Source organism: Ptychodera flava, chromosome 2 (assembly GCF_041260155.1).
Source record: "Ptychodera flava strain L36383 chromosome 2, AS_Pfla_20210202, whole genome shotgun sequence".
In the NCBI taxonomy this organism is placed as follows: domain Eukaryota; kingdom Metazoa; phylum Hemichordata; class Enteropneusta; family Ptychoderidae; genus Ptychodera; species Ptychodera flava.
The window spans coordinates 46,197,614-46,223,098 of record NC_091929.1 but is presented as its reverse complement, the minus strand read 5'-3'; the positions used below and the strand labels follow the sequence as shown (position 1 = coordinate 46,223,098).

Genomic DNA, 25,485 nt, shown 5'->3' with positions numbered 1-25,485 from the left:
AAATTTGAAGAAAACCTTGAGATATAAACTATACTGATGAGGAACTGATTTCTTTTTAGGACACCGCTGTGCATGACTGGACCAGTGCAGATAATGGCATCAAGAATGACAGTGCATGTGTTTGAAAAGCAAGAAGCTGAGAAATTGTGGCAATTGAAGCTATGTGAATATGCTGAGACAAGGTACATGGAAGAGAGGTCAAAGGTCACAGGAAGTGGCAGTGTCGGTGTATGTTCAGCACAGCATCTTGGGATTGAACAGGAAATGTTACTGGAACATCCAGATAAGGCTGGATTTGAAAATGGGCAAAGAGGCAGAATTTTGATGGAGAAATGCCGTCAAGATGACCTGGTGGGATTGTCAGAGAAATTTGGGGATCTCTCAGTCAGAGAAGTACCAGAAACATTTGAAGGTACTGTGAATCTTGCAGAACCAGAAAAAGGACAACAAACTGAAATGATGTCAAATTTGTTGAAACAGTCTTCAGATAGGAGTAAGACATCCACTCAGAATTGGCAGCAGATTGCTCCATTTGAGAGACAGGCTGGTGAAAAATTGCAGTTGATGAAAGCAATGGAACATGCTGAACTGCATCATGAGGAAAACAAAGCCAATAGGAACAGTGTAACAGATAGTGAAGATCAGAATTTGGATAGACTGGGATTTGAATTTGTAGTTGGACATACTGTTGAAAAATCTACAGGAAAGGCAGGGTTAGAAAATGATAGTTGTAGTGTGCATACAACAGAACATGAATTATCTCAATCTGCAGAGGTCCAGGACATTAACAATGTTGAATTAGTTGTTGATGAAACCAAGACTTCAGACAGTACTACTGGTCGAACACTATCCAAGGTAACTTGCAAGATAGATAAGACAAATATTATTGATGAGGAAAGCAGTAGCCAACAGAGATTTGTCTCCACATGTGGTTCTGAAATTCACTCTCTGTCCTGTGAGTCTGCATCAGTGGAGAAGATTGAAGTTGCAGCTCAGACAGAAAACGTCGATGGTGGACCCACAAAATCAGAGCATGCAGAAACACAGACAATCTCCCCGACAATGCAGACAGTGGCAACAAACTTTCCAGAGGAACCCATCAGCCATTCCCACTCTGAAACCCAGACTCTTCAGATATTCACAGAATGCTGCAAGTGTGGCCAGTTCTCAACTCCGGAGTCAGTGAGGCTATCCTTGGATTTAAAACGGGAACAGGGTCAAAGGTTGGCGCTGGAGAAACTTGTCTCCATTGTGGAACAGGAATCCAGGGACTTGAGACAGCAGCTACTTCTTGAAAGAACATCAACGTGTACTGTTCAGAATGAACTCATTGATATGAAGGTAACCATGCTGTTAACTTCATATTGAAAAAAAAACATTATCATACCACTCTTAATGTTTACGATGGCACAGACAGAAGTAGTGGGATATAATATAATGTGTAGCACTACAATTCTAATTTTTATCTGCCTTGCCATATTTTCTGTAAAACTTTATAACATGTCACATATACAGCAGAGCTTATACTGTTGTTGTCATGGTAACACAGGTCAAAGTTCATATATTTAGCACATCAATTGGTGTTTTTGCAAATATTTATGTGTAATATGGTTACCTTTTTATGTCAGTTTTGTCTGTTAAAATTCTTTTAATATGTTTAAATGTATGAAAAAGTGACGCCAAAATGGCAATGCTCCTTTTCTAAATTTTCTGTGTGTAATCTTTTGTTTTCTGAACTTTAGGCAGAGTTAACAAATGCCAGGAAGGTGTCATCAGAATATAAAATGAGAGTTGAAGAGCTTGAACAAAGTCTTCAAGGAGCAAGACAAATGGTAAGAAACTCATGACTTTTGATAGTCTTAATTTTCTAACATTGAGACGTTCTAATATCAATATTTCCATCTTTAGTACTACACTCCAGTAGGGTCACATGGTCCATTATTACATTGAGACGATATATCGCTAAAAATGGCTAGTTGCCTGCATCATAATTATTGATATTGCATCCATTGAGACTGTGCAGTAAGGTAGAAATGCTGCTGTCTGGCTATGCAGTGTATTGCACTTGTCAAGGGTCAGTACTGGTAGCTGTTACTTTTGATGACTTTTCCAGTATTTTTGTTTTCTATATCAACAACACTATCTAGTTCTGCTACCCAAAGCATGTTGGGATACACAGTATTCATCTTGTCAACTCAGTCTGTACATGTGTAGACTGCATTGTTATTGTTTACAAGTCAATTCTGGTCTGGACTATGATTCAGATGCAACCAATAACAATGCATTTTAAGTGTATATGCTCTACGTTGACAAGGCAAGGGTTTTTTGTAACTTTTTTTGGAGTAGATTATTGACAAAATTTAGTAGATCTTTGATCAGATTTGAACCCATAAAGCACACCTAGCATTATATAAGACATCGCAGTCAAAACTAATCGGCCAAATCCACACTCTTAAGGAGAGTGATTCAATAACTGAGCTAAGTTAATAGAGGAAAAGTCACCAAAATTACAGTAATGGCCTTGCTGAAAAGCTACTATAACCGCTGTTACAGGCACAGCACTGTGATGACAGCTGCGAGATGTATTTGAGTCCCACTTATCAACAAACAAAATGAATAGCTCAACCATTACACCATGACATCTCTGGTTTAGGTCACAGACTAGTGACATCATCAGCATGAATGTTAACCCTTGAGTGCAGTATTTTTGCCGCAAAAAATTAAGTTCAACATTTCATCAATTTTTTATGAATTTTTTCTGCAATTATGTCGTTAATTTTGAAGCAAATGGACATCACATTTCATTGGCTTCAGTTTTTATCAAAACTTTGGCAAAAATGTGAAAAAAATTGACCGGGGTATATATTTTGTAAGGGGGACAAACACTGACTGACACTCAAAGGGTAAGATTAATGTTAGATAACCTTTGGCAGGAAGAAAAACAATATTTTTAACTGTCATTCTGGCAATCTGGCTTTAGTCTGTTGTCTTGTTTTTGAAAATTTTATCACAAACAAACCAGTTAATTTTGACAAATAAAATGTGTACTGTTAGATCATAAAATATGTAAATATTTGTCATTTTATCAATAAACAACATTCATCAGAAAAGACCATTCTAGCTCTTTTTATCAGATTGAATGAATTCCCTTTCCAATCATATTTCATTATTTTATTTTTTCTTCAGGTTTTCAAGATGGAAGAACAGATAGAAAATACGAACTACTTCAAAAGGTCTAATGTTCATTTTATTCGGTGACATGTTGTGTCAAGATACATGTACCAGTAACAAAATGTTTCCGTTGCCAGCGTTACTGTGCAAACAGAAATACAAAGTGTTGTTTGTGCCGCCCTAAATGTATTTATATAATCCCTGTTAACCCAAATATTGAGGTCACGTCATTTGATAATCACCATAAAATCAGGTTTATCAAAAGGTCAGTAGACACAAACACACCATCAATGAGGAAGTGGATTAGAAAAACATGTGTATGATGATCAAAATGTAGTACAGTACTTAGAGTCAGACAGATTTCACCACTACATGTGGTTTTAATTTCAGTGACTTGGTCCAGCTCGGTATGTGAGACAAACACACTGTATGTGCAATGTAAATGATATAAACTATATTTCGATTATTGTTCACAAATTCACATTGATGAATGGCATGGCTAGGTCATAGAGATTATTATGCATGACGCTGGATTACTGTTCAGTCTTTGCTGTGAGGTTTTCAAACTTTAATTTTGTAATCTAGGTTTTTGTAATTCAAGTTCAGTATTCTTTAGTAGAGGAGAAAATTTAAGGTCAACAACAATTTGACTTATCACTCTAAAAGTAAGAGACAAGACTATCATGACTGCTTGCAAGTTTTAATCGTGATCACGACAGGAATATTTAATACCAATAGAATTCTCCTCCATTAGACCAGTGTGTATAGTACCGGTATTTCAGTCAAACAGGTTTTGGGGATTACAGAGAATTATTCAGGCTAATAAAATGCATTATGTACACTGAAGGTGCAATGTAATTGTTGGCATTGTGAGCAGAATAAATTCACAGTGGCCTTTATCCATGTAGTCCAGACTGAAATTAAGTTGTCAAGAATTACATTGGCCATTACGTTATTCAGACCTGCTAGGTGACAAATACCCGTGGAATGATAGGCATTTGGACATTTTGGTTGAAGAACCTGTGATTATATTCTGCAAACAGAACAAAATAGTGCAAAATACATCAAAATTTGCAATTCTGTGTTTGCAATCAAGATTCACAGCCAGGTCATCTGCAGTAATCAGGATTTTTCAACTGTCATATCACACATGTAGTGACAGACAGTGGTTGATGACATCAAACCATCATGCATGGACTTAAACATAAAATATGATGTACAAATAATGTCACAGTCATGTGTGTCATATTATTTGCCTCAGAGGACAAATCTATTTTGCAATTTGCTCTCAAGTTGAGTAAATTGGTCCTGAAATCTAATGTTCCAGCATTCCTGTAGACACACCTAGCCATTCAAGCACATTCATATTCTCTGGTCGGTCTGACCAGAGTAACAGCAAAACCACTGATCTGAGACAAACATGGGAATGTCAGGTCTTCTCAGAGCCCTGGATTTACTCACTCGTGTCACCACAGCGTATAAATATCATTTGGATTTTGACTCAATTGTGATATTATAAGCCTTTTTAACATGTGTCTTATTTTGTTACTTCAGTGGGGTGGATTACTTGTTGGAAGCCAAACTAGCAACATCAAAATCAGCAGAGGCTCAGAAAAACTGGAAGGTAAGAGAGGAAAAAATTTGTTTTTGCCATAAATTTATATCCTGTTCAGAAGTTTATATTTCCAACACTTTTTTCCCTTGACAGAGCTCAAGGTCAAATGTCAACCTAAGTTAACTTTGATGTTTCTCAAGTTAATATTTCCAATGACAGTTGCCTTCAAAAATTGTGTTGATATTTTGCATAATTTCAAGCTTTTTAGAGTAATATGCATCCACTCTATCTTACCAACCACACAAGTGCATTACACATGTGTAGACCTGATTTGAGTAAAGAGTGATGCATTTGAATGGAGGAGAAGACAAAATGTTGTAAGCAAAAGTTCAAAGGTCACTCCTTTCTGAAAAGATTGTCTGACAGCATTGTTGGTATTGTTGTGTGAATATTTTAACATCAACAACTCTTTTGCTACATATTTATTGCACAGTACTTTTTATCAAGAAAATGCGGGCAAATTTTGAAATTGTACATTGGAATTTATGGTATGGTTGTCAGTTATAATGCTTGCATAAAAGCTGTACAAGGTGCTCCATCAAATGACATTCTTTTGAAAATATAAAGCACCTCACACTTGCCATTCACTTCAGAAAATACTCTGTCATGCAGGAAAATATAAACCCACCACAGAAACTGGTAGAGAACTGACACTGAGAAATTCCTAAATTGACTAAAAAGAGTTTGCAACAGTGAGGGTGCACTGCATGGTTCAAGAATGACACCCATGTTTTTCTCCTGATAAAATTAGTCAGGGATCCATTGCAAGTGGTTTGAACAGACCAGAATTTGAATATGAAAAGAGCCTGGCTATTTGTATGTACAATGAAAATTTCAGGTCATGGTATCGGGGACAGAGCAGACCAATGCAGACACCTGATAGTCTTATCACCAATGACAGGTTCCTGTTTGTGAATTATACATTTCAATGACAAGACTGCATGACCTTTGACATCTTGTCACTTTCAGTGACATGAATTGACCAATTTGACTGAACCACAACCATTGCCAACAAATTCTTCTTTGAATTGCCATTACAACTTATTTTCAGACAAAAAATTTTCCTTTTAGACACAGTAAAAATGTTGAAATTGAATACTACACACTACAAAAATACCAGGATGTTAAGGTCACGTAGAGGTCACGGAAATGGCCTTCTCTGATTGACAGGGTAGGATTGCAGATAACTCTCCCTGGTTGTTGTTTTCATTTCACTACCGGTAGGCGTTCAGACTGAACTTCTGAGGTCACAGCAGGAGGTCAATCACCTCCTTGATAAGCTGGCTGAAATGAACAGAGAAAAGTAAGAATTATTTCCATGGTATTCTAAAATTTGTCTCAGAATTTCAAGAAACTCTGCATGTGTTTGAAAACTTCAAGACATCACAGATATTGCTTTTGAGATAGTCTCAATTTTTTACTTAATCTGAGCTTCATGACATTCTGTGTAAATTCATAGGAACATTCTGTAATTTTACATGGGTTTCCTGTGATTTAAAATCTTGTAAATAATAATTTTGTATTGCAATTTCCAGAACCTAGATAAATGCACATAAGGATAGTATTTTCTCTTTATTCCAAATCTTTTACCATATTCTCAATTTATATCTGGGACTATCTTTGTTTTATTTTCTAACACGTATGCAAAGATGGAGCATTGCTTCCTTTTGCAGATACACACACTCAGTAGATTCCATGTGTTATGCATTTACTAGCATACCGGTAAATGAACACGTGTCCTAAAACAGATAAAGAAATCTAGCATTTCATATGTTGTAAGCAGGGTTTTACATCACTTTTAACTTTTGAGAGTCCCTGGGACTCCTGGTGTTAGAAAATGGGAGTCCTACATCAAAATATGGGGGTCCCAATTTATTTCACAAAAATGTTTTATAGTTTATCAATGCCATGGTCTTCACTGTGTTCAATTAGTATTAAAACACACAGCAAATAGTTGCATATTTCTTAAAATAATTCCTACATGAAAATTCTAGTTCATACTGAGGGCCCTCATTGATCAATTCAAAGAACATTATTCATGATATTATCTCATAACTTTAATGACAAGTTCACAACGTGAAATTTGAACAAATATTCAAATTTGTCAAATTGACAAGAAGGTAAGTAATTTCATACTCTGAAATGGCATACACCTAGCAAGTCCAGTAGGTTTGAGTTCACACTCGGCCAGCAGCTCCTTCGGCAAATAACCTAGCAGTGTTCATGAAGTCAAAATCATCTATGATGGGGCCAACCAGTTTGATGAACATTAGTCTATTAGGCCTTTGAGGATTGAGTCTATTTCGTGCCCTCTGTTTGATGGCATTTTGTACTGAAAGGCCCTTTCACATGGGGCAGAGGACACTGGTATGACAAGAGCAATTTTAGTAAGAATGGCAAAATCAGGATACTCCTCTGTAAAATCAGTTAGCAACAGCTTGATATACATATCAAAATTCAGTGCCTCCCTATGAGATCTTGTGAAGTGTTTGTAAACAAGGAAGTGTGCCCTAGCTCTATCAGCATCAATACCTGGTGTATTGTTATAATGAATCAACAGTTGATCAAGCTGGTTGACCCCATAGTCAGGTAGGTTGGCCACATTTTCAGGATATCTGTGTGGGTTGAGAATCACATCAAAACACTCCAGAATATTCATCTCATCATCTGGAAATCTGCTATCTAAATTCTGCAGCAGTTTGTTGATATAAGTCTCTTGCATCACAGAACCTCTGTCTGAGTGGCTGATTGTCAGTATTTTGAATGTTTTTGTATGTGTTTTTCTGACCATTGCCAGGAACATCACCCAAATCATTAAAGACGTCTCTGACAGTGTGTGAATCATTAGTCATTCTATTCAATGTGTCCCTAGTAGACTGAACACTTTTTTTGATATAAGAGGTGACAGAATCTTTCTGAAATGTAAGGCTCAAAATTCCAATGACAGTAAGAACATCAATCAATAAGGCAGTGAATAGCAGACACAATGAATTAGAGATAAATTTCAACAGCTCATCAGCCTTTCCCCCTTTTTTGTCACTTGCAAGTGCCAAGGCAATTGGCTCAAAACTGATGAAAACCATCTTGACAGCTGATTCGACCGACAGCCAGCGAACAGATGTAATTTGTTTTGTTTTCCCATTCAACAGAGTTTGAATTCCCTAAGTTTGTCATATCTCACACTAGAGTCAATGAAGTATTTATACAATGAATGGATTATATTATGATATTCTTTGCAATATTCAATATCTCTGCCTGCTTGGGCAGCAGCAAGATTCAATCAATGTGCAACACAATGCACTTGAACAAGGTTGGGATTTCTGGCTTTAATTTTGCACCCAACCCGTTCAAACGGCCGGTCATTACGGCCGCCCCGTCTGTTCCTAGTCCATATATTTTGTCCACGGCTGCGTCACAGATTTCTTTCCTAGTCAAAAATTCAATCAAGGCGTTTTCAATCTCTGCAGCAGTGGCATCTGTAATTTGCTGGTTACAGAGGAAAGAAAAATTCGCCTCGCCATTCTGAATATATCGAACATATATTGCAAGTTTCTTATGAATGAAATGTCACAACACAAGTCTCATCCAACATTATACCGATGACGTCACTTGCATGTATGCTATCAATCGAGGACTTCTCGATCGCACGTTGAATACACTCTTCAAACTCCATAACTATCTGAGGACGTTTGTAATATTCAATGTCTAAGCCGTTCAGATTCTGCAGATGAATGATGTCAGTGAATACATCGCATGGAAGGTCACGTTTAGCGATCAGGTAAACAGTACGTAATTGTGCAGCGTACGCCTCGAGTTCATTACTCTTACCGCTACGTATCACTCCACTCGTAACTGTGCTCTTACCCTGCAACTGCCGGTCCTCATGCTTAGGATTTTAATGCTTGTGAGATGACTTTTCGAGTCCTGATGACGAGTGAGAGTTGAATGTTGAAAATTACAAAAACCTTCCATGAACGGGCATGTAACATTCGCTTTCAAACATACACCGCATTCCATGACGTTTCGCTCTTCAGAATATCGAAGCCATTTATAGTAAATCTATTGAGTCAACTTCTGTTGAATGTTCGTAATTTTGCTGACTTGGTCGGGGGACCTGATGTATCAGTATCGCATGGCGTAGCTGCCGTTTCGGCCTCGACCAAACCTGCATGGTGCTGGTTGCTGCGGCCGCCGAAAAACCTTCGCAGATCGGCCTGTTTGACACGACCCGCCATGATGCATAAAAATGTGTTAATCAACACAAACAAGAAATCGACCAATTAAGAATCAGTTTACATTTTGAAAGTAACTTTTTACAGCAATAGAATTTGTTTCCGCGGTTACCATTGGTTATGAAACAGTGGAGGCCAATGCACTATGGAGCATTCCATTAAAGTACGGGGTCGGTAAGGTTTACTGGGATGTGTTTTACGTGTTCAGCAGCTTCGCAAGGTGTACACCAGCAACAGATATTGCTGCGTCCCAAGGGACGCGTGGTTAGTTTTTGAGGGGTCCTGCGTCCGGTTTATGCGTAAAGGACGCAGAAATGCGCGTCATGTAAAACCCTGTGTAAGAGGTTATTTTTGGCTTTTGATATCAACAGAACTGACTTGATATCCAGCAATGTGCACCATGAGTTTTTGAAGATTTCTGACCAAAGAGCAAAAGATGCTGAGATGAGATCACAGCAGCTGGAATATGAGGTGTGTTATATCTTTTTTGAGTGAGAAATTATTACAGTTACATACCAATATTCATGGATATATGTTATGTATTTAAAGTTCATGTCAGCTGTCTGAATGCAATAAAGTTAAGTTTAGCTTGTTGTATGTACAAATGGGATAATTCAGAGACTGTACATATGCCTTTTTGTATGCCAGGCAGTAAAGTTGTATTGGCTAGCAACTACCCAACTGTGAAATTTTCGCAGCACAGACCTAGTACAAGGACAAATTAAATTGTAATCCTTTTCAAGTCCATCATCTGTCTTGAAGTCAGTAAAAAAGTGAATAAAACAAATGTAAAATCTGAAGAAATTGGCCTAATAATACTTCCTAAAGCAATTACTGTATAGATAGTGGTAAGCAGTCTTTAGAAAATATTTCCTGTGAGAAGTTTGACACTATAATGATCTGTGTCATTTAACCTGTTAACGTCAATGCACTGTGAATGATCCACATAGTCACTTATTGATAACTGTGTTTCTGGGTCAATTGAAATATGGTGAGAAGGTTAATCTGTGAACTTTAATTTTTCTTGTCTGCATATATGAGACAGTGCTGTTCTTCCTTATTATAAAACAAACTGACCTTTAATTGGTAAAGGTCATAGTCTGTGATCTACCGGTATAGATAAACATTAATGTACAATTTGTTCATGAAAAGATGGCTGAAATTCACTGGATTGAGACAACAGTTAGAGCGCCCTCATACATGGTGTTGGACATAAACACAATTCTTAGGAATGGACTCCCTAGGCTATTCATAGTTAATTTAATTTCCTGCTGATGTGCAGCTTGAATAAGCTCTTTCTCTGATTGGTCCATTTTCACTATTCACAGCCACTTAGTCTATTTGTATTGTTTTCATTATATTGGTAAGATTCAGCTACCCAATTGGGTCAGATCTTATTCAGTGCTGCACATTAGCCCTTAATTTGTGCTCTGTTTTCTTCATCAGTACATATTTAGTAAAGAGCAGGTAGACAGATGCAGATAATTTTAATGAATTTTGGCATTTTTATCTTGCCATGAAGACTATTCACCATTTTAAATGTTCCAGGTACGACAGCTTAAAAATCAACTCCAAGCATCTCCAAAGAAAACTGTTAGTTTTGCCAAACATGTGACAAATCCAACCAGTCCAACTACCACAGCTCAAAATGTGGCATAGAAGTCACCAACTACAGTGGTGTCGCAGACCAAAGAACCAAGTTTCCAGTATAAAATTTTCAGCACAGACAGTGTTCTGAAATCCATGGGATTGTCCAGGGAAAGAGGAAAGGAAAAGATTGAAGTTCCTGGAACATCCAACTTCCAGAAGTCTCATCTCTCAAATCACAGTCCCTCAACCAAACGGTCGGGAAACGTTATTAAAGATGCGCGTTGTGCTGGCGTTTGCTGTTGATGACGTCATACCAGCGTAGCGTCCCCTCAAAGAGTGGGTACGGTGATGTCGTCTTTGACGAAGAAACTAGCCTGAATCGGCCGTAAATTATACAGCTACTTCAAAACGTCAGTATATTCTCGATAAGCAATATTTCTTGATAAGGAAAGTGGGTGACCTTTTTATTCCTAATCGATTCCCAGCGCTAAATCGGCGTTTGCTATTACGCTATCGTGTGTAGGTCATTTTCATTGAATTGCGTCTTTCATAATGTGTCAGGAGAACATGAATTTTTGTTCGCTCTACACTGCAACATTATGACGTCTGTTTCATTCTAATGTCTGTTCTTGTGATTAAAGTATAGTGGCTCTTTGGGTTGTGATGCTTGGTATTTCTGACAGATAGAGCATTGACGAACGACTTTATCGATGTCACTATACATACCAACCCAGTAGACTACCGATTTAGCGCGTAGTTTGCATTTCTCTATGCCTTGGTGTGCCAAGTGTATTTTCTCTAGTACCATTTTGCGTAGCGACTTAGGTACAACGATTCTGTTGCCTTTGACCACAATTCCATCAGACAGTCCTAGCTCCTCCCGAAACGTCCAGTATGGTAGTAGGTGGGCGGGACACTCTGAGCGCGTGTTTGGCCATCCCGTCATGATGATGTCTCGTAGTGCCATGAGCTCGGTGTCGCGTGAAGTTTCTTCACAGAACTGATCAAGTCATGCAGATGATGCGTTAAAGTGCATTTCATGTACTGTAACATCAAGGCCTTTCACCGTTTCCCCTTCACAGGGTCAACGCGTGACAATGCGTCGGCTAGCGGCAGCATTTTCCGGTGACATACTCTAGCGTGAAGTTGTACGGCTGTGTGCGTAGCAGCATCCTAGCGAGCCTCGGGGTGACGTTCGCCATGTTTTTCTTCACGATGCTTACCAATGGTCGGTGATCAGTCTCAATCATTACACGTCGACCAAAGACGTACTTGTGAAGTGTTCTAGGCCATATACTATGCCTAGCAGTTCTCTTTCTATATTTGAGTAGCGTGTTTCGTATCTGTCAGCGCTTTACTCGCGAATGCGATCGGGCGTTTGTCTTGTATGAGGGCGGCACCTAGCCCTCTGCTTGACGCGTCTACTTGTAGCGTCAGCGGCTTTGTCGGATCATAGAATGGGAGGTTGCATGCAGCACAGATCTCGGCTTTGATACGGTTAAATGCGCGATCATGCTCAGGACCCCATATGAATTCCGAATCTTGCTTGCAGAGGTCGCGTAGTGGCGCGGTGAGCTCTGCCAAGCAGGGTATTATACCTGTTCAGGTAGTTTACAAGTCCGATAAAGCTCTGCAGGTCTTTCACGTCGCTAGGGCGGCTCATTTCTCTGACGGCCTTCATTTTGTCGGATCGGGTGAAATGCCATTCTCGCAGATAATGTGACCGTAGAATAAGATGCTTTTACATCGTACCACCAACTTCTCATCGTTGAAACGTACATTTTTGTCTCTTGCACGTTGTAGTACGCGATGAAGTGTAGCGTCGTGATCATGACCGTCCTGGTCCCAACCTGCGACAATAAGATCATCCTTGATTCCGAATACACCTGGTATGTCACAGAATGTCTTATCCATCTGTCCTTGGAACTCATCTTGGGCGCATTTTAGTCCCATAGGTAGTCTGCGATAGCAATACCTGCCAAACAGCGTGTTGAAGGTAGTCAGTAGAGCGCTTTCATCATCTAGCGGTATATTCCAGTAGCCAGAGCGTGCATCGAGAATACTGACAAACCACTTCACACCTTGTAGTCGACTGACTATCTTGTCAAAAATCAGTGTTGGATAGTGTGGTCGTCTGATTGCGAGGTTTAAGTCCTCCAGATCTTAACATAGACGAATTTCCCCATTTCTCTTGGTGACACATATGCAACTGCTAACCCAGTCGGTTAGCTGTGTGACGAGCTTGATAATTTCTTTCTTTACAAGTCTATCCAACTCGTTTTTCAGAGCATCTCATAGGGCAAACGGCACACGTCGCGGAGGGTGTACTACAGGTGGGACGCACCGGTCAATTTCAATGTGATACCTGTCCCTGAAGCGACCAATCCCTTGAAATACATCAGTGTACTGGTGAAGTACTCTTTCTCGCGCAGCGGGGTCACCTTTCGGTCTTGATGATTGTGACGTCATGTCCGACCTTGTATCAGGTCAACACTATCGTCAGCAATGTCAATGTTGTAGTGAAAAGTAACCAGCTGTAGTGCGTTGCATGTGGGTAAGCCTAGTAATACAGGACCCTCTGATTTACTCACGTGAAATAGGCAGCGTTCAGTCCGCTCGCGGTGAGATAGCGTGAGGTAACACCTACCATACGACTCAATGGTATGACCTCCATAGGCGACTAGCCTGGTGTGTGATGGTTGTAAACCTGGTAATGCCTCTGTGCTACCTTGTGTAGGCACAAGCGTGTGATACACTGATGCAGACATTATATTTCCTTCTGCGCCAGTGTCTATCTTGCATTTGATGACTCTAGTTCCATGCTCAGATTTGGCAGTAAGAGTAACAAAGGCTTGTTTCTCGCTGTTTCTATCAATCTCTCTGCGTGCCATGTCTGCTTGGAGCGTGTGGAAGTAGACAATGTCGGCTTTTTCATCATCCGCTGTAATTTCTCTATCGGACTCTTTCACCGTGTGAATACGAGCGGTTGGTTTAGTGTCTTTGCAGGGTGATCTACACATTTTTACCCAGTGATTTCTCTTGCCACAGCCTCTGCAGGTAGATCCTCGGGCGGGGCATCTCTCGTCTTTCTTGTGAGCCTTGCCATAGTTGCTGCACGTCGGGAGGATGGGACCGCCACTGACCGTGTATTTGGCCTCTTGGCACCCTTCGCCCGGTGAGCATTTCCTTTGTTTTTCGGTGCGTTGTGAACGGCATGTACAGTCTCTTGTGCACCGCTTATATCGTCCAACTGGCGTGATGTAGCCTCATGTAACTGAACGATACGGATAGCATCTTGAAGCGTGGTTTTCTCACCAGCTTCGAGCAGCTTTGACTGTATACGACGCGAGTTGATACCATAGATCAGCGTGTCTAACATGTGTTCGTCTGATGCTTTGTCATGCAAAGTGTCAACCGGTTGATTCGCTTCTTGCTTCAGGTTGCGCAGCTTGAATCGTGCCACTCTGAAGTTACTGTGCGGTTTGAGATACGCCTCAAATTTCTCCCAGTGCTTGCTCAGATCATCTTTGTCGGCGTCTGTCAGCTCCCACGACTTCGCTATATCTCGACCTTCCTGCCCTATCCAAATCAATAGATAGCGGATTTTCTTCTTTTCGTTGGTGGATGCTAGAGGACCTTCGAAGTATAGCTCGCACAGGCTTTTGAAGTTGGCGAGGGCAGTGCTGGGATCTGCAGCATGCCAGTCCATCTTGGGCGTTGGTAACCCACTGAGTTTGGCCATGTTGCGCAATATGAAGGGTAACTGCGTAACGTATGGGTGTTCTCAGGTCACGTCGCAATCGTTCACGGATCCAGCGATGAGGAGCAGTTTATCGGCTGAATCCCACTCCTGACACCATGTTGCATTCTTGGGTGAACATTTGGGTTCGATTCTATATTAGTGACGACTGGACGACTGACGTTTAGTTGAACACCAACAAGTAAACTTTATTCAAGAGACGTAGACATGCTACATGCACATCCGCCATGCCACGTGGGGAGAGCGTATATGCGCAGATGGTGGGGAACTTTATCATGTGATACATTTGCATATATGAAACGATACAATCAGCATGCATAAATTAATTCAATAACACGACAGAGACTTAATTTGGCAAATAGAAACTACGAGGAACTTTTCTCATTTTTCCCGGCCATTTCAGTTCATTGCCACAATAGTTTGTTTCTTCCATTAGTTACTGTAGAACTGTTATTCAAAGCAATTTTCCTGTCATGACTGTTACGGTCAAATCAGCATCCCCTTATTTGGCCATAGCTTAAATTCTAAGTCATGTGAAATGAGTCACCATTCATTTCCGCCCCTTCAATGTTTATCTTTTGTATTATGCAATGCACGCATGTGCCCATTTCAAGCTTGCTTTTGAGCCAGTAAAGTTAAGACACCCTCAAGATACGGATGTCTTGAGGTGAAGAGCTATAGTTATCGCTAAGATTCCTTGCAAAGACCATTTTGATGGAACAGCTTTGAACCTGTTGATGTGTTAGTCTTACATAGCCCACATAAATCGGTAAGCCACGATTCAGTTGATTCTTTTGTGACTTAAGCAGACATTCTTGAAGAAACATTGAATAGCCTTATTCCATTGTGAGACTGTTAACACGTGTGCCTAACATAGGGCCAACGACTCATTGAAGTATGCAAACAATGAACATTAATGGACACACTCAACGGACTCTGATTACGTTTATACTACATCGTTTTGAGACTTTTAAGTTAAAGTAGTTTTAATGATTGTATTCTTATGCAACTTTGAGTTAGGGATTGTTTCAAAGCAGCTAATCACTCACTCGTTAAAGGGGAAGTTCACCAAGGGTGATTTTTACATATGTGGTAGCTCTGTGGTCATTTACCCATGAAAAGCTATTTTCACCATTTATAACTTGCAAGATTTTTTACAAAAACGATAAAAATAGTACAGGAAGTGGCCCATGTAATTTGAATCATGAAAACAAAACTCCAAGCTTTGAGCTTGCCTAATGTGATATGGAAGGGACTATCTCCGGACGGGTATGGCCCCAACATTGTCCACTCACAGTAACACGGTAGTAAACAGCAACACAAAATCTGACAGTGGACAGTTTATTATAAGTGAATCATTGCTAATGCAAGGATACTCAGTATAAACAAAAGTTATGTAAATACGCACAGCCTGGTTTAAGCATCGGTGAGTGGACAATGCCATACCCATGGGAAAATGGTCCCTTCCGTATCACATTATGCAAGCTCCCAGCTAGGCGCTTTTTCCCATGATTCAAATTACATTGGCAATTTCCTGTACAATTTTTATCCTTTTTTGTAAAAAAAATCTTGCGAGTTATAAATGGCAAAAATAGCTTTTCCGGAGTAAGTGACCACAAAGCTAGCACATATGTAAAAATCATCCTTGTTGAACTCCCCCTTTATGTCAAGACTGCTTTAATGCAAGTGAGATTTTGTCAACAAAAGTAAACGTTCAGTCACCGTAAGAGGGCGTTTACTGAGGTGAGTCACGTGACCATCCCACTATTGACCTTTGACCCCTGCATCATCTCAGAGGGAGTATTACTTCCTGTAAGTTACTTCCTGTTTCCAATTTCCTGTGTCATAGAGTGTATTTACTTCCTGTGTCAGTGAATGGTTTAGGGAGCCACACCTGCGACAAAGTCACAGGTATAGAAGTTTACGACCTAGACAGTTGAGAGCCACAGATGGAGCTGAAAACAGTGATACACTAAACCAGAGATAGACATGTCTGAAGACTACATTCCCTGTCAAGAAGATCTCATGAGATGGCCGCATTTGAAGGATATAAGGCTTCCAAGAATAGATGCCTAAATAGGACTGATGATAGGTACCTGAGAAACAGCAGTATTTACCCCTCTGGAAACGATACGTGGTCTGGACTCAACCCCTCACGCATGCAAAACACACGTAGGATGGATCCCCTGGAAGTTGAGAAACTACCCAAAGTTCCATGCCGACTGCCAGAAGTTCATGGCAGACATAATTGAGAAGGGATACGCAATACAAGTCCCTAACGACAAATTAGATCGAGAGGATGGAAAGATGTGGTATATACCCTACCATGGAGTATATTATCCAAAGAATGAAGTCTTTGACTGTTCAGCGAAGTTCCAAGGGGTGTCACTGAACTACCTACTACTGCAAGAACCGGATCCGACGAAAAATCTACTACGAGTTTTATTACGATTTTGACAGGAACTTATCACTTTGATGGCAGACGTAGAGGCTATGTTCCGCAGAGTAAAGGTTAAAGAAGAGGACAGTGACTGTCTACGCTTCTATTGGTTGCCAGATGGAAACAATAGAAAGCCCTCCCAGAGTCTATAAAATGATGGTTCACCTGTTTGGTGCAGTATCATCCCCGAGCTGCGCGAACACAGCACTACACAAGATGGCCGAAGACAACAGCCACCTATTCAACAAGGAAGTTGTCAACACAATAAACAGAGACTTCTACGTAGATGACTGCCTCAAGTCCGTAGAGAATGCGAAGAAGGCAATCAAGTTGACACAAGATCTGACTGCTGCTTGCAAGAAGGGCGGTTTCCGTCTAACGAAGTGGGTGAGCAACAGCCGTGAAGTATTGGAGACTATACCAAAAGAAGAAAGAGCTAAGGAAATCAAAGACCTAAAGCTGGAATACGACTGCCTACCAGTAGAGCGTGCCCTAGGTACTTCATGGTTGGTTGAGTCTTACAAAACAGGATTCCAGATCAACATTGAAAACCGGCCTGCAACAAGAAGAGGCATATAGTCTATCAATTATCAGCTCAGTATATGATCCCATTGGACTTGCAGCTCCTTCATCCTACCTGCAAGAATACTACTTCAAGACTTGTTGGTAGAGGTATTGGCTAGGATGCAAAGATCAAAGAAGACGATCGGAAGAAATGGCAAAGATGGCTTTCAGATCTTACAAACTAGAAAATGTATCAGCTCAGAGGTGCTACAAACCAGCAGACTTTGGCGCAAGTCAAGGTATGTGAAATACATCACTTTTCTGATGCCAGTGAATATGGATACGGTGTCGCATCGTATATTAGACTCATAAATGAAAACGGAAGAATTCACTGCGCCTTCCTTATGGGAAAAGCAAGGGTTGCACCACTGAAGAAAATAACCATCCCACCTGGAACTGACAGCAGCTACAGTTGCCATGAGAATCGACAGAATGTTGGAGGAAGAACTGACATTAAAAACACAAGATATACTTCTGGACAGACAGCACATCAGTGATTAAGTACTGCGCCAATGAAACCTCCCGATTCCACACCTTCGAAGCCAACCGGATCAACATTATATGTGAAGGTTCAGATAGTAAACGGTAGAAGTACGTCGACATGAAATCCAACCCAGCAGACGACGCATCTAGGGGACTGACAGTAGACAAGTTCCTGCAAAACAAAAGATGGCTGCGAGGACCAGATTACCTGTGGAAACGAGAAAGCGAATGGCCTACACAACAGGACATCTCCAGAGAGCTATGTAATAAAGACCAGAAGTCAAGCGGGAAGCGTCCATGTACAGCAAAGTACTAGTAGAACAAGAGTTTGGGGCAGAAAAGATCTTACTACGCTGTTCCAGCATGATGAAACTAAAGAAGATAGTGAATGGTTCCTGCTAGCAAAGAAAACCTTCAAGATAAATGCCACAAAATAAAACAAGGCGATGAAGACACTAATGCAGATACCAGCCAGAAAAGCTGTGAAACAACAATCCCACCTGTTTCACTAGAGAATCTGCAAAGGGTAAAAGATACCATAATGAAGTATGTGCAACGAAAGCATTTTCCAGATGAAATGGCACTTCTGTGTAGTGAAAGAAGCAAGTCAGGAGATACAGCCCATTATATAAGCTTGACCCATTTTTGGATAAAGGAATAATACGAGTTGGCGGATGCCTGAAACGTGCCTCAGTGTCACCAGACAGCAAGCACCCGATAGTGCTGCCTAAAGACTCACCAGTGTCAACAATCATACTCCAAGAAACCCATAAAAAAGTCGGACATCTTGGAAGGAACTCGATGCTGGCAAAGCTAAGAGAGAAATATTGGATTCTACAGGTGCCTACAGCAATCCGCAACCTCGTAAACAATGTGTCATCTGTAGAAAATATAGAGCGAATGTTTGTGAGCAGAAGATGTCAGACCTTCAAAACGACAGCATCATCCCCGAAGAGCCACCATTCACTCGCACAAGTGTAGATTACTTTGGACCAATGGCGGTCAAACGTTGCCGTGTCACTGAGAAGAGGTATTGAGCGATCTTCACATGTATGGCGACTCGTGCGGTACACTTAGAAGTAGCCTGCTCATTAGACACAGATTTGTGCATCAACGCCATCAGAAGATTCGAGCACGAAGAGGACAAGTTAGGTCCTATCAGATCAGAAAATGGGACTCACTTCGTCGCAGCCTACAAAGAGCTGAAGGAGAGTATCAGGAGATGGAACCAAGAGAAGACAACTGAGATGCTCCACCAACAAGACATCAAATGGGAATTCAACCTCCCAGAAGGTTCCCACTTTGGAGGAGTATCGGAGCGTCACATCAGAACCATAAGGAAAATCATCTTTTCCTTGCTCAAAGAACAACCACTTCGCATGTCAGATGAAATACTCCAAACATTGTTCTGTGAAGTGGAAGCCATAATTGACAGCCGACCAATCACCAGGCTGTCAGAAGATCTGAACGATCTAGAGGCATTAACACTCAACCACCTGTTGATGCTGAAACTAAAACAGGCCCTGCCATCCGGCTTGTTTCAGAAGAATGACAACTACGTACGCCGTCGATGGAGACAAATGCAGTACCTCGCAGATATATTCTGAAGAAGATGGATGAAGGAATATCTCCCATTGCTACAAGAGAGACAGAAGTGGCTTGAGATCAGAAGAAACCTCAACATTGGATACGTGGTGTTGATCGTCGACAACACAGTGCCGAGGAAGTCCTGGTCCATGGGCAGAATCACCGAAGTGATGAGAGACAAGAAGGGACTCATCAGGTTTGCAGAAGTCAAGACCAGAGCGAACTACTCTACGACGTCTGTTGGATAAATTGTGTGCGCTCCTGGACGCCGATGCCATCGAAGATTCATTTGAAGGACACAAGAACAGCTAAGAGCTTTAATCTTTTCTTTTTAGTACGATATATGAACAGTATATCATTCATGTTTGTTTAGTTAGATTGAATTTTGACCAGTTTAGAATATTGGATTTATGATTGTTCTGAGTCACATCTACACAATTAGGAGACCTGAATGTTACAGTCGAAATCAACATCCCCTTATTTGGCCATAGTTCAAATTCAAGTCATGTGAATTGAGTCACCACTTCGTTTCTCGCCCCTTCAATATTTACTTTTTCCCTTACAAAAAAGTCCTATTGGAGCATACACAATTTATCCACCTGACGTCGTAGAGTAGTCGCTCTGGTCTTGACTTCTGCAAACCTGATGAGTCCCTTTTTGTCTTTCATCACTTCGGTGATTCTGCCCATGGACCAGGAGTTCCTCGGCACTGTGTTGTCGACAATCAACACCACGTCTCCAATAGCAATCAGTCCGATAGGATTGTCCAATAGTATTTTGAGACAAAGTCCTATGAGACAGTCCCATATTAGTCCAATAGGAATGTAACACTGTCCTATGAGACTGTCCCATGGTAGTCCAATAGGAATTCGACACGTGTCCTATGAGACTGTCCCATAGTAGTCCAATAGGAATGCGACACCTGTCCTATGAGACTGTCCCATAGTAGTCCAATAGGAACATTAGACATGTCCTATTAGACAGTCCTATAGTAGTCTAATAATAACACTATACGTCCTATTAGACAGTCCTATGGTAATCCAATTGGAACATTAGAACGTTCGTTTGAACTCAGCCTGTACATGTGTAGACATTGTTATTGTTCAGAAATGAATTCTGGTCTGGACTAGAATTAAAATGTAAACAATAACAATTTGCAGTTTACACATACAGACGCTAAGAAGACAAGCTATATAGCTGGTTTTCAACTTTTGTTAGGGAGGAGAATAAGAACTTACAATGGATATACAATGGTTACAATGGTTGTATTACGCAATGCGCGCATGTGCCTATTCCAAGCGTACTTTGGAGCCAAGTAAGTTGAGACACCCTCAAGGTACGGATGTCTTGAGGTGAAGAGCTATAGTTCTCGCCAAGATTGCTTGCAAAGACCATTTTGATGGAACAGCTTTGAACCTGTTGATGTGATAGTCTAATATAGCCCACTTAAAATCGGTAAGCCACGATTCAGTTGATTCTTTTGTGACTGAAGCAGACATTCTTGAAGGAACATTGAATCGCCTTATTCCATTGTGAGACTGTTAACATGTGCGCCTAACAAAGGGCCACAGACTCATTGAAGTATGCGAACAATGAACATTAATTGACACATTCAACATACTCTGATTACGTTTATACTTCATCTTTTTGAGACTTTTCAGTTAAAGTAGTTTTAGTGATTGTATTCTTATGCAACTTTGAGTTAGTAATTGTTTCAGAGCAGCTAAATTGTTCACTCGTTGAGTCAAGGCTGTTTTTATGCAAATGAAATTTTGTAAACAAAGGTTAATGTTAAGTCACCGTTAGAGTTCCTTTACTGAGGTGGATCACGTGACTATCCCACCTATTTGACCTTTGACCCCTGAGTCATGGAGCATTACTTCCTATTAGTTACTTCCTGTTTCCAATTTCCTGTATCATAGAGAGTATTTACTTCCTGTGTCATAGTGTGAGAGTACCTTAGCTCTCACTTTTTTATCCTTTTGTTTGATTTGTTTTCAGTTAATCGTTCTCAACATTCTTAGTAGAGAATTTGTTGTTCTCAGTCTGGAAGACATGCTTATATTCGAATAAACCATGTTAAACTTAGATCGGATATTTTCTTTGTCTTATTTAAGAGGGAATGCATTTCGGAATATCAGTTGTAAACTACTATTGCAGAGTAGTTGCAGACAAATAATTTTGAGTCTTAAGGAATTTGTTTGCGTGCTACAATGATCAGAAAAAAAGTAATTGTCATTTTTTCAGGAATTGACAGTTTGTCAATGCTTCTAAAAAGAATGACATGTAACTTTGTGAAGAATTCATTACATGTGATTGTTTGTGTATCATGAGTCAAAATTTATTTTTTATTTTTTTATTATTTTGACAATCATCACCTTTCCAAGAAGAGTAAAGAGTTGAAAACAGAAATCGTTTTTGATTCAAATGAATGATTTATTTTATCTTACGTTTATGTAGAACAGAACATTGCTTTGAAAGGGCAAGAACGTTGTGCAATATCCATTAAGAGTTAAAGATGAACTGTGCAATGATATTACTCAGTCACTTTGTCATTTTGTGGCTACAGTTTGAAAGCAGTGTATATTACCCTGGTTTACAGTGTATTAAGTTATTTTTTGAAAATATATTAGAAAATTGAACAGAACTGACAAAGTACATGAGAGAGCATGGAAATCCAAATATTCACGATACATCCATTAACCGTGCGACTACTCATTTCCCACATCAAAGATGATATGAACACATGAACAATGCACTAAAATTGATTATGACAGTCACAGGCATGTAATTGTGTCAAAATCGTAGTTTTCTCAAGATCATCATGGGAATATGTCGTTCAATAAATGTTTATCGTTTTATTAGCTCACATTTGGTTATACCAATGTGAGTTTATCGTATAAGCTGAAGTTGATGGCGTCTGTATGTATGTGTGTATGTATGTATGTATGTATGTATGTACGTACAGTATGTCCTTCAACATCAAAAACACGCAAACCGCTGCACGTTTCAGCTTGGTATTTGGTGTGTGGATGCATCCTGGGCTGTAGATGGGATTTTGTTCAAATGAAGTCTGCATTGCCAAAATTATGCAAATGAGCTTACAAAATGTGAAAATGGTCAAGAATTAATATCTCAAGAACCGCTGTTTTGATTGCTTTGAAAATTTGTGTGCAAGTACCTTAGGTAAACCTTATACAGTTTTATGAATATTGTGAAGATATCGTTAATTTTGTATTTTTGCTGAATTTTTTGGTGATTTTCTCATTTTCAGTAAAAATTCTTCTTCTCTGAAACCGCCAGCCCAATCGCTCTCAAATTCAGTTGGATCTTTGTGAAGGTGTTACTCTTCAAATTTGTTGCAATTATGACTAAAATTCGGAAAATTACTATTTTGGAGCAATTTTGTCATTTTGGTCAAAAAATCTTAAACAGTATTTTCTTTTTAAAACCCCTGGACAGACAGCTTTTATATTGGTACACAAACGTACAGAGATGACAATAGTTAGATATGTGGAAATTGTCCTGAATATAAAAATTGTATTTTTAAGACAATATTGTCATTTTTGGTCAAGAAAATTATCTAATACTATTGTTTTGTCAAATGTTATAAGTCTACTTGTTTGATAGCTTTGTAATTTGGTATAAAGTCCGGAGGGATGTTATCAGATAAATTTTCTGCTCAAAGTGTTGGGAAACCCCCAAATTTGTATATTTTAGATTATTTTCTCTGTTTGTGACCTTAAATGACCAACACCAACCCAGGATATGTTGTGAGACAGTTCCGAAGGCTGTGAACATAATTTTGTCATATTTGGTATCAATTTGTAGGAAAATTTGATCTAGAAAACAAAGCTGAGGTGAATTTTTTTCATTGCGGACCAATTTTTGCAACTTTTCTATGTAAGACATACACAGAACTTATGAGAAATTTGGATCCAAGATAATTCCAGATGTGGTAATCACCACCCACAGTGGAAGGCATTTCACTATCTGTAACTAACTTAAGGTAGTGACTCTGGTTCCTTTGTAAATTTTAGCGATTTTGTGATTATTTCATATTCTGAACCCCTGAAATATGATCTTTTTATTAGAGAAAACTGTGAGGTAACATTGTACTGGAAAATGTCTTAAATTTTAGTGAAAACACGGCCTTCTAACCACTGCGCGAGTTATTATTTTCTTTTTGTTTTAACGGTCCGGATTACTGTCAGCGTTATCGTTATACCTTGAGGAGATTATGTAAATTTTTACGCACCATGTTGCGCATGCGCGCACGTCTTCATAAGAGACGCTATCCAACATGGCTGAGACTGCCGGCAGTATAAGCAGTGTAGAAAACGCAAACGGGGGCCGAAGAAGCAAAATGGAAAGCTGATGGACGCGATGTTGTGTGTTGGCCGCTACAGCTAACACACAGCATCGTACACAGGGCTAGCGAGAGAGTTGCCGACATCGACGGTTATTTACGAAAAGTGAATAAAAGACTGGCATTTTGGAAGCGATCGAGTAGCTGAGGTAGGCAGGGATACGACTTGGGCCCAAGAACGCTGAATTTCGACAGTAATTTGGCTTTTTACGTCAAGTCCCAAAATGGATTTGAAGTCACCGACCCTACGTACGGGTCTTTGCAGGGTTGTGGTGAGCGAGGCGATTAGCTGTAGCGGAACACATAGCATCGTACGCCGGGCTATAGATTACACTGCCGTCCAAAGAGAATCTATTTAATCTTCACTGGAAAATATGGTTCTATAACAGCAGCCCATATCTTGGACTGTCTTGGACTTAGTTTGTCCATGGATGTAGGAAGCATGGTTTGTCCAATTTGTCAATCCGACACTGTTATGTCGGTCTAGAGCACAGCAACGTACGCGAAACGTCGCTTCACGATCGTTGCCTGTCAATTTCTATCTGTGGTCAAGAGAGTGTCTCTGGGTGTCACGATATGTCACCGTTTCAATTTTACAATGAGTGAATCTGTCGAGTATCGCCTCAGTCGTTTATTTTTATAAGTCATGAAGAATCGCTTTTACGTGTAACTGAAGTTGATTTTGGTTTCATACCCGAGGCCATAATAGTACATGTCACAGTGGAAAGCGAAATAGCGCACGAAAACCCGGTCATTTTTTATGGTGAGCAAAAGGACTGCAGCAGATCACATGTGAAAACCACAAAAACAAGTGCGACTTTCCCGCATTCCTTGAACTTCTCAACTACAGAATTTTTTAGAGCATCGAGAGTTGGTCGTCTCATCTCCGAAAGCAAGCAAGCAAGCAAGTGACGTCTTGTACTATAGGCACAAAAATCGGCACTAAAATCATGAACTTGGCAACCATTTCACACTTGGTACGTGCATAAATTACGGGCTGTGAGACCGGAAGTCGAGCGCTTGCGAGAGAGAGCGAGCGCGCGTCGTCGGCAGAACGCAGACCTGTAAACCATTCCGGCTGTATGATTTTTTTAAAACTTTTCTCGTCTTGTAACCAGACTCTAACCGTTACCAAACAGTGTACAGTTAATATAATTATAAGCTAGATACGTATTTGACAAACAGATTATGCCCTGAATTATCTTTCTAGTGTTTATCGTGTAAATAGTACCCACCGCTTACGCTGACCAGCCTCACGTTTCTACGCACAATTTTCATCATTTTTAGGCGAACTAATGTTTAGGACTTGTCAGAAATTCTCTAACCTGATGCCCAATATTTAACCTAGACCCAGATCGAATAATCTTTTTTGAAACGCACAAAAATCCGACTTTTTCGGCGATTTTGTGTGAAAAATGGGACGTTTACACAAATCGTCGATTTTCTCAGTTCCGATTTTTGCTATGTATGCGCACCTTCAAATGAGTGTAAGTCGGCGACGCGTGGGCGGATTTCCCCGTTTCTTCGCATGCTAACACTTCATGAATAGACCTGAAAAACCGTGTCTTAGATTTTTGATAACCCCCCCCTGAAGTGACGATAACTTGACAAACGTGAACAAAAGCCGATAATTTATGCGAAAATCCGACAGTTCACACTTCGAAGGCTCACTGT

At 40.1% G+C, this 25,485-nt stretch overlaps 1 protein-coding gene across 1 annotated transcript in view; it reads left to right on the top strand.

Annotated features, from left to right (window-relative positions):
- The window catches only part of LOC139122507 (myosin heavy chain, clone 203-like), a 97,405-nt gene that overhangs the window by 3,738 nt on the left and 68,182 nt on the right, over positions 1 to 25,485 (top strand). The window contains exon 2 of the mRNA XM_070687952.1: positions 60 to 1,341. Coding sequence (XP_070544053.1) covers positions 73 to 1,341 — 1,269 coding nt within the window. The 5' untranslated portion in view covers positions 60 to 72. The remainder of the gene's footprint in view (positions 1 to 59; positions 1,342 to 25,485) is intronic.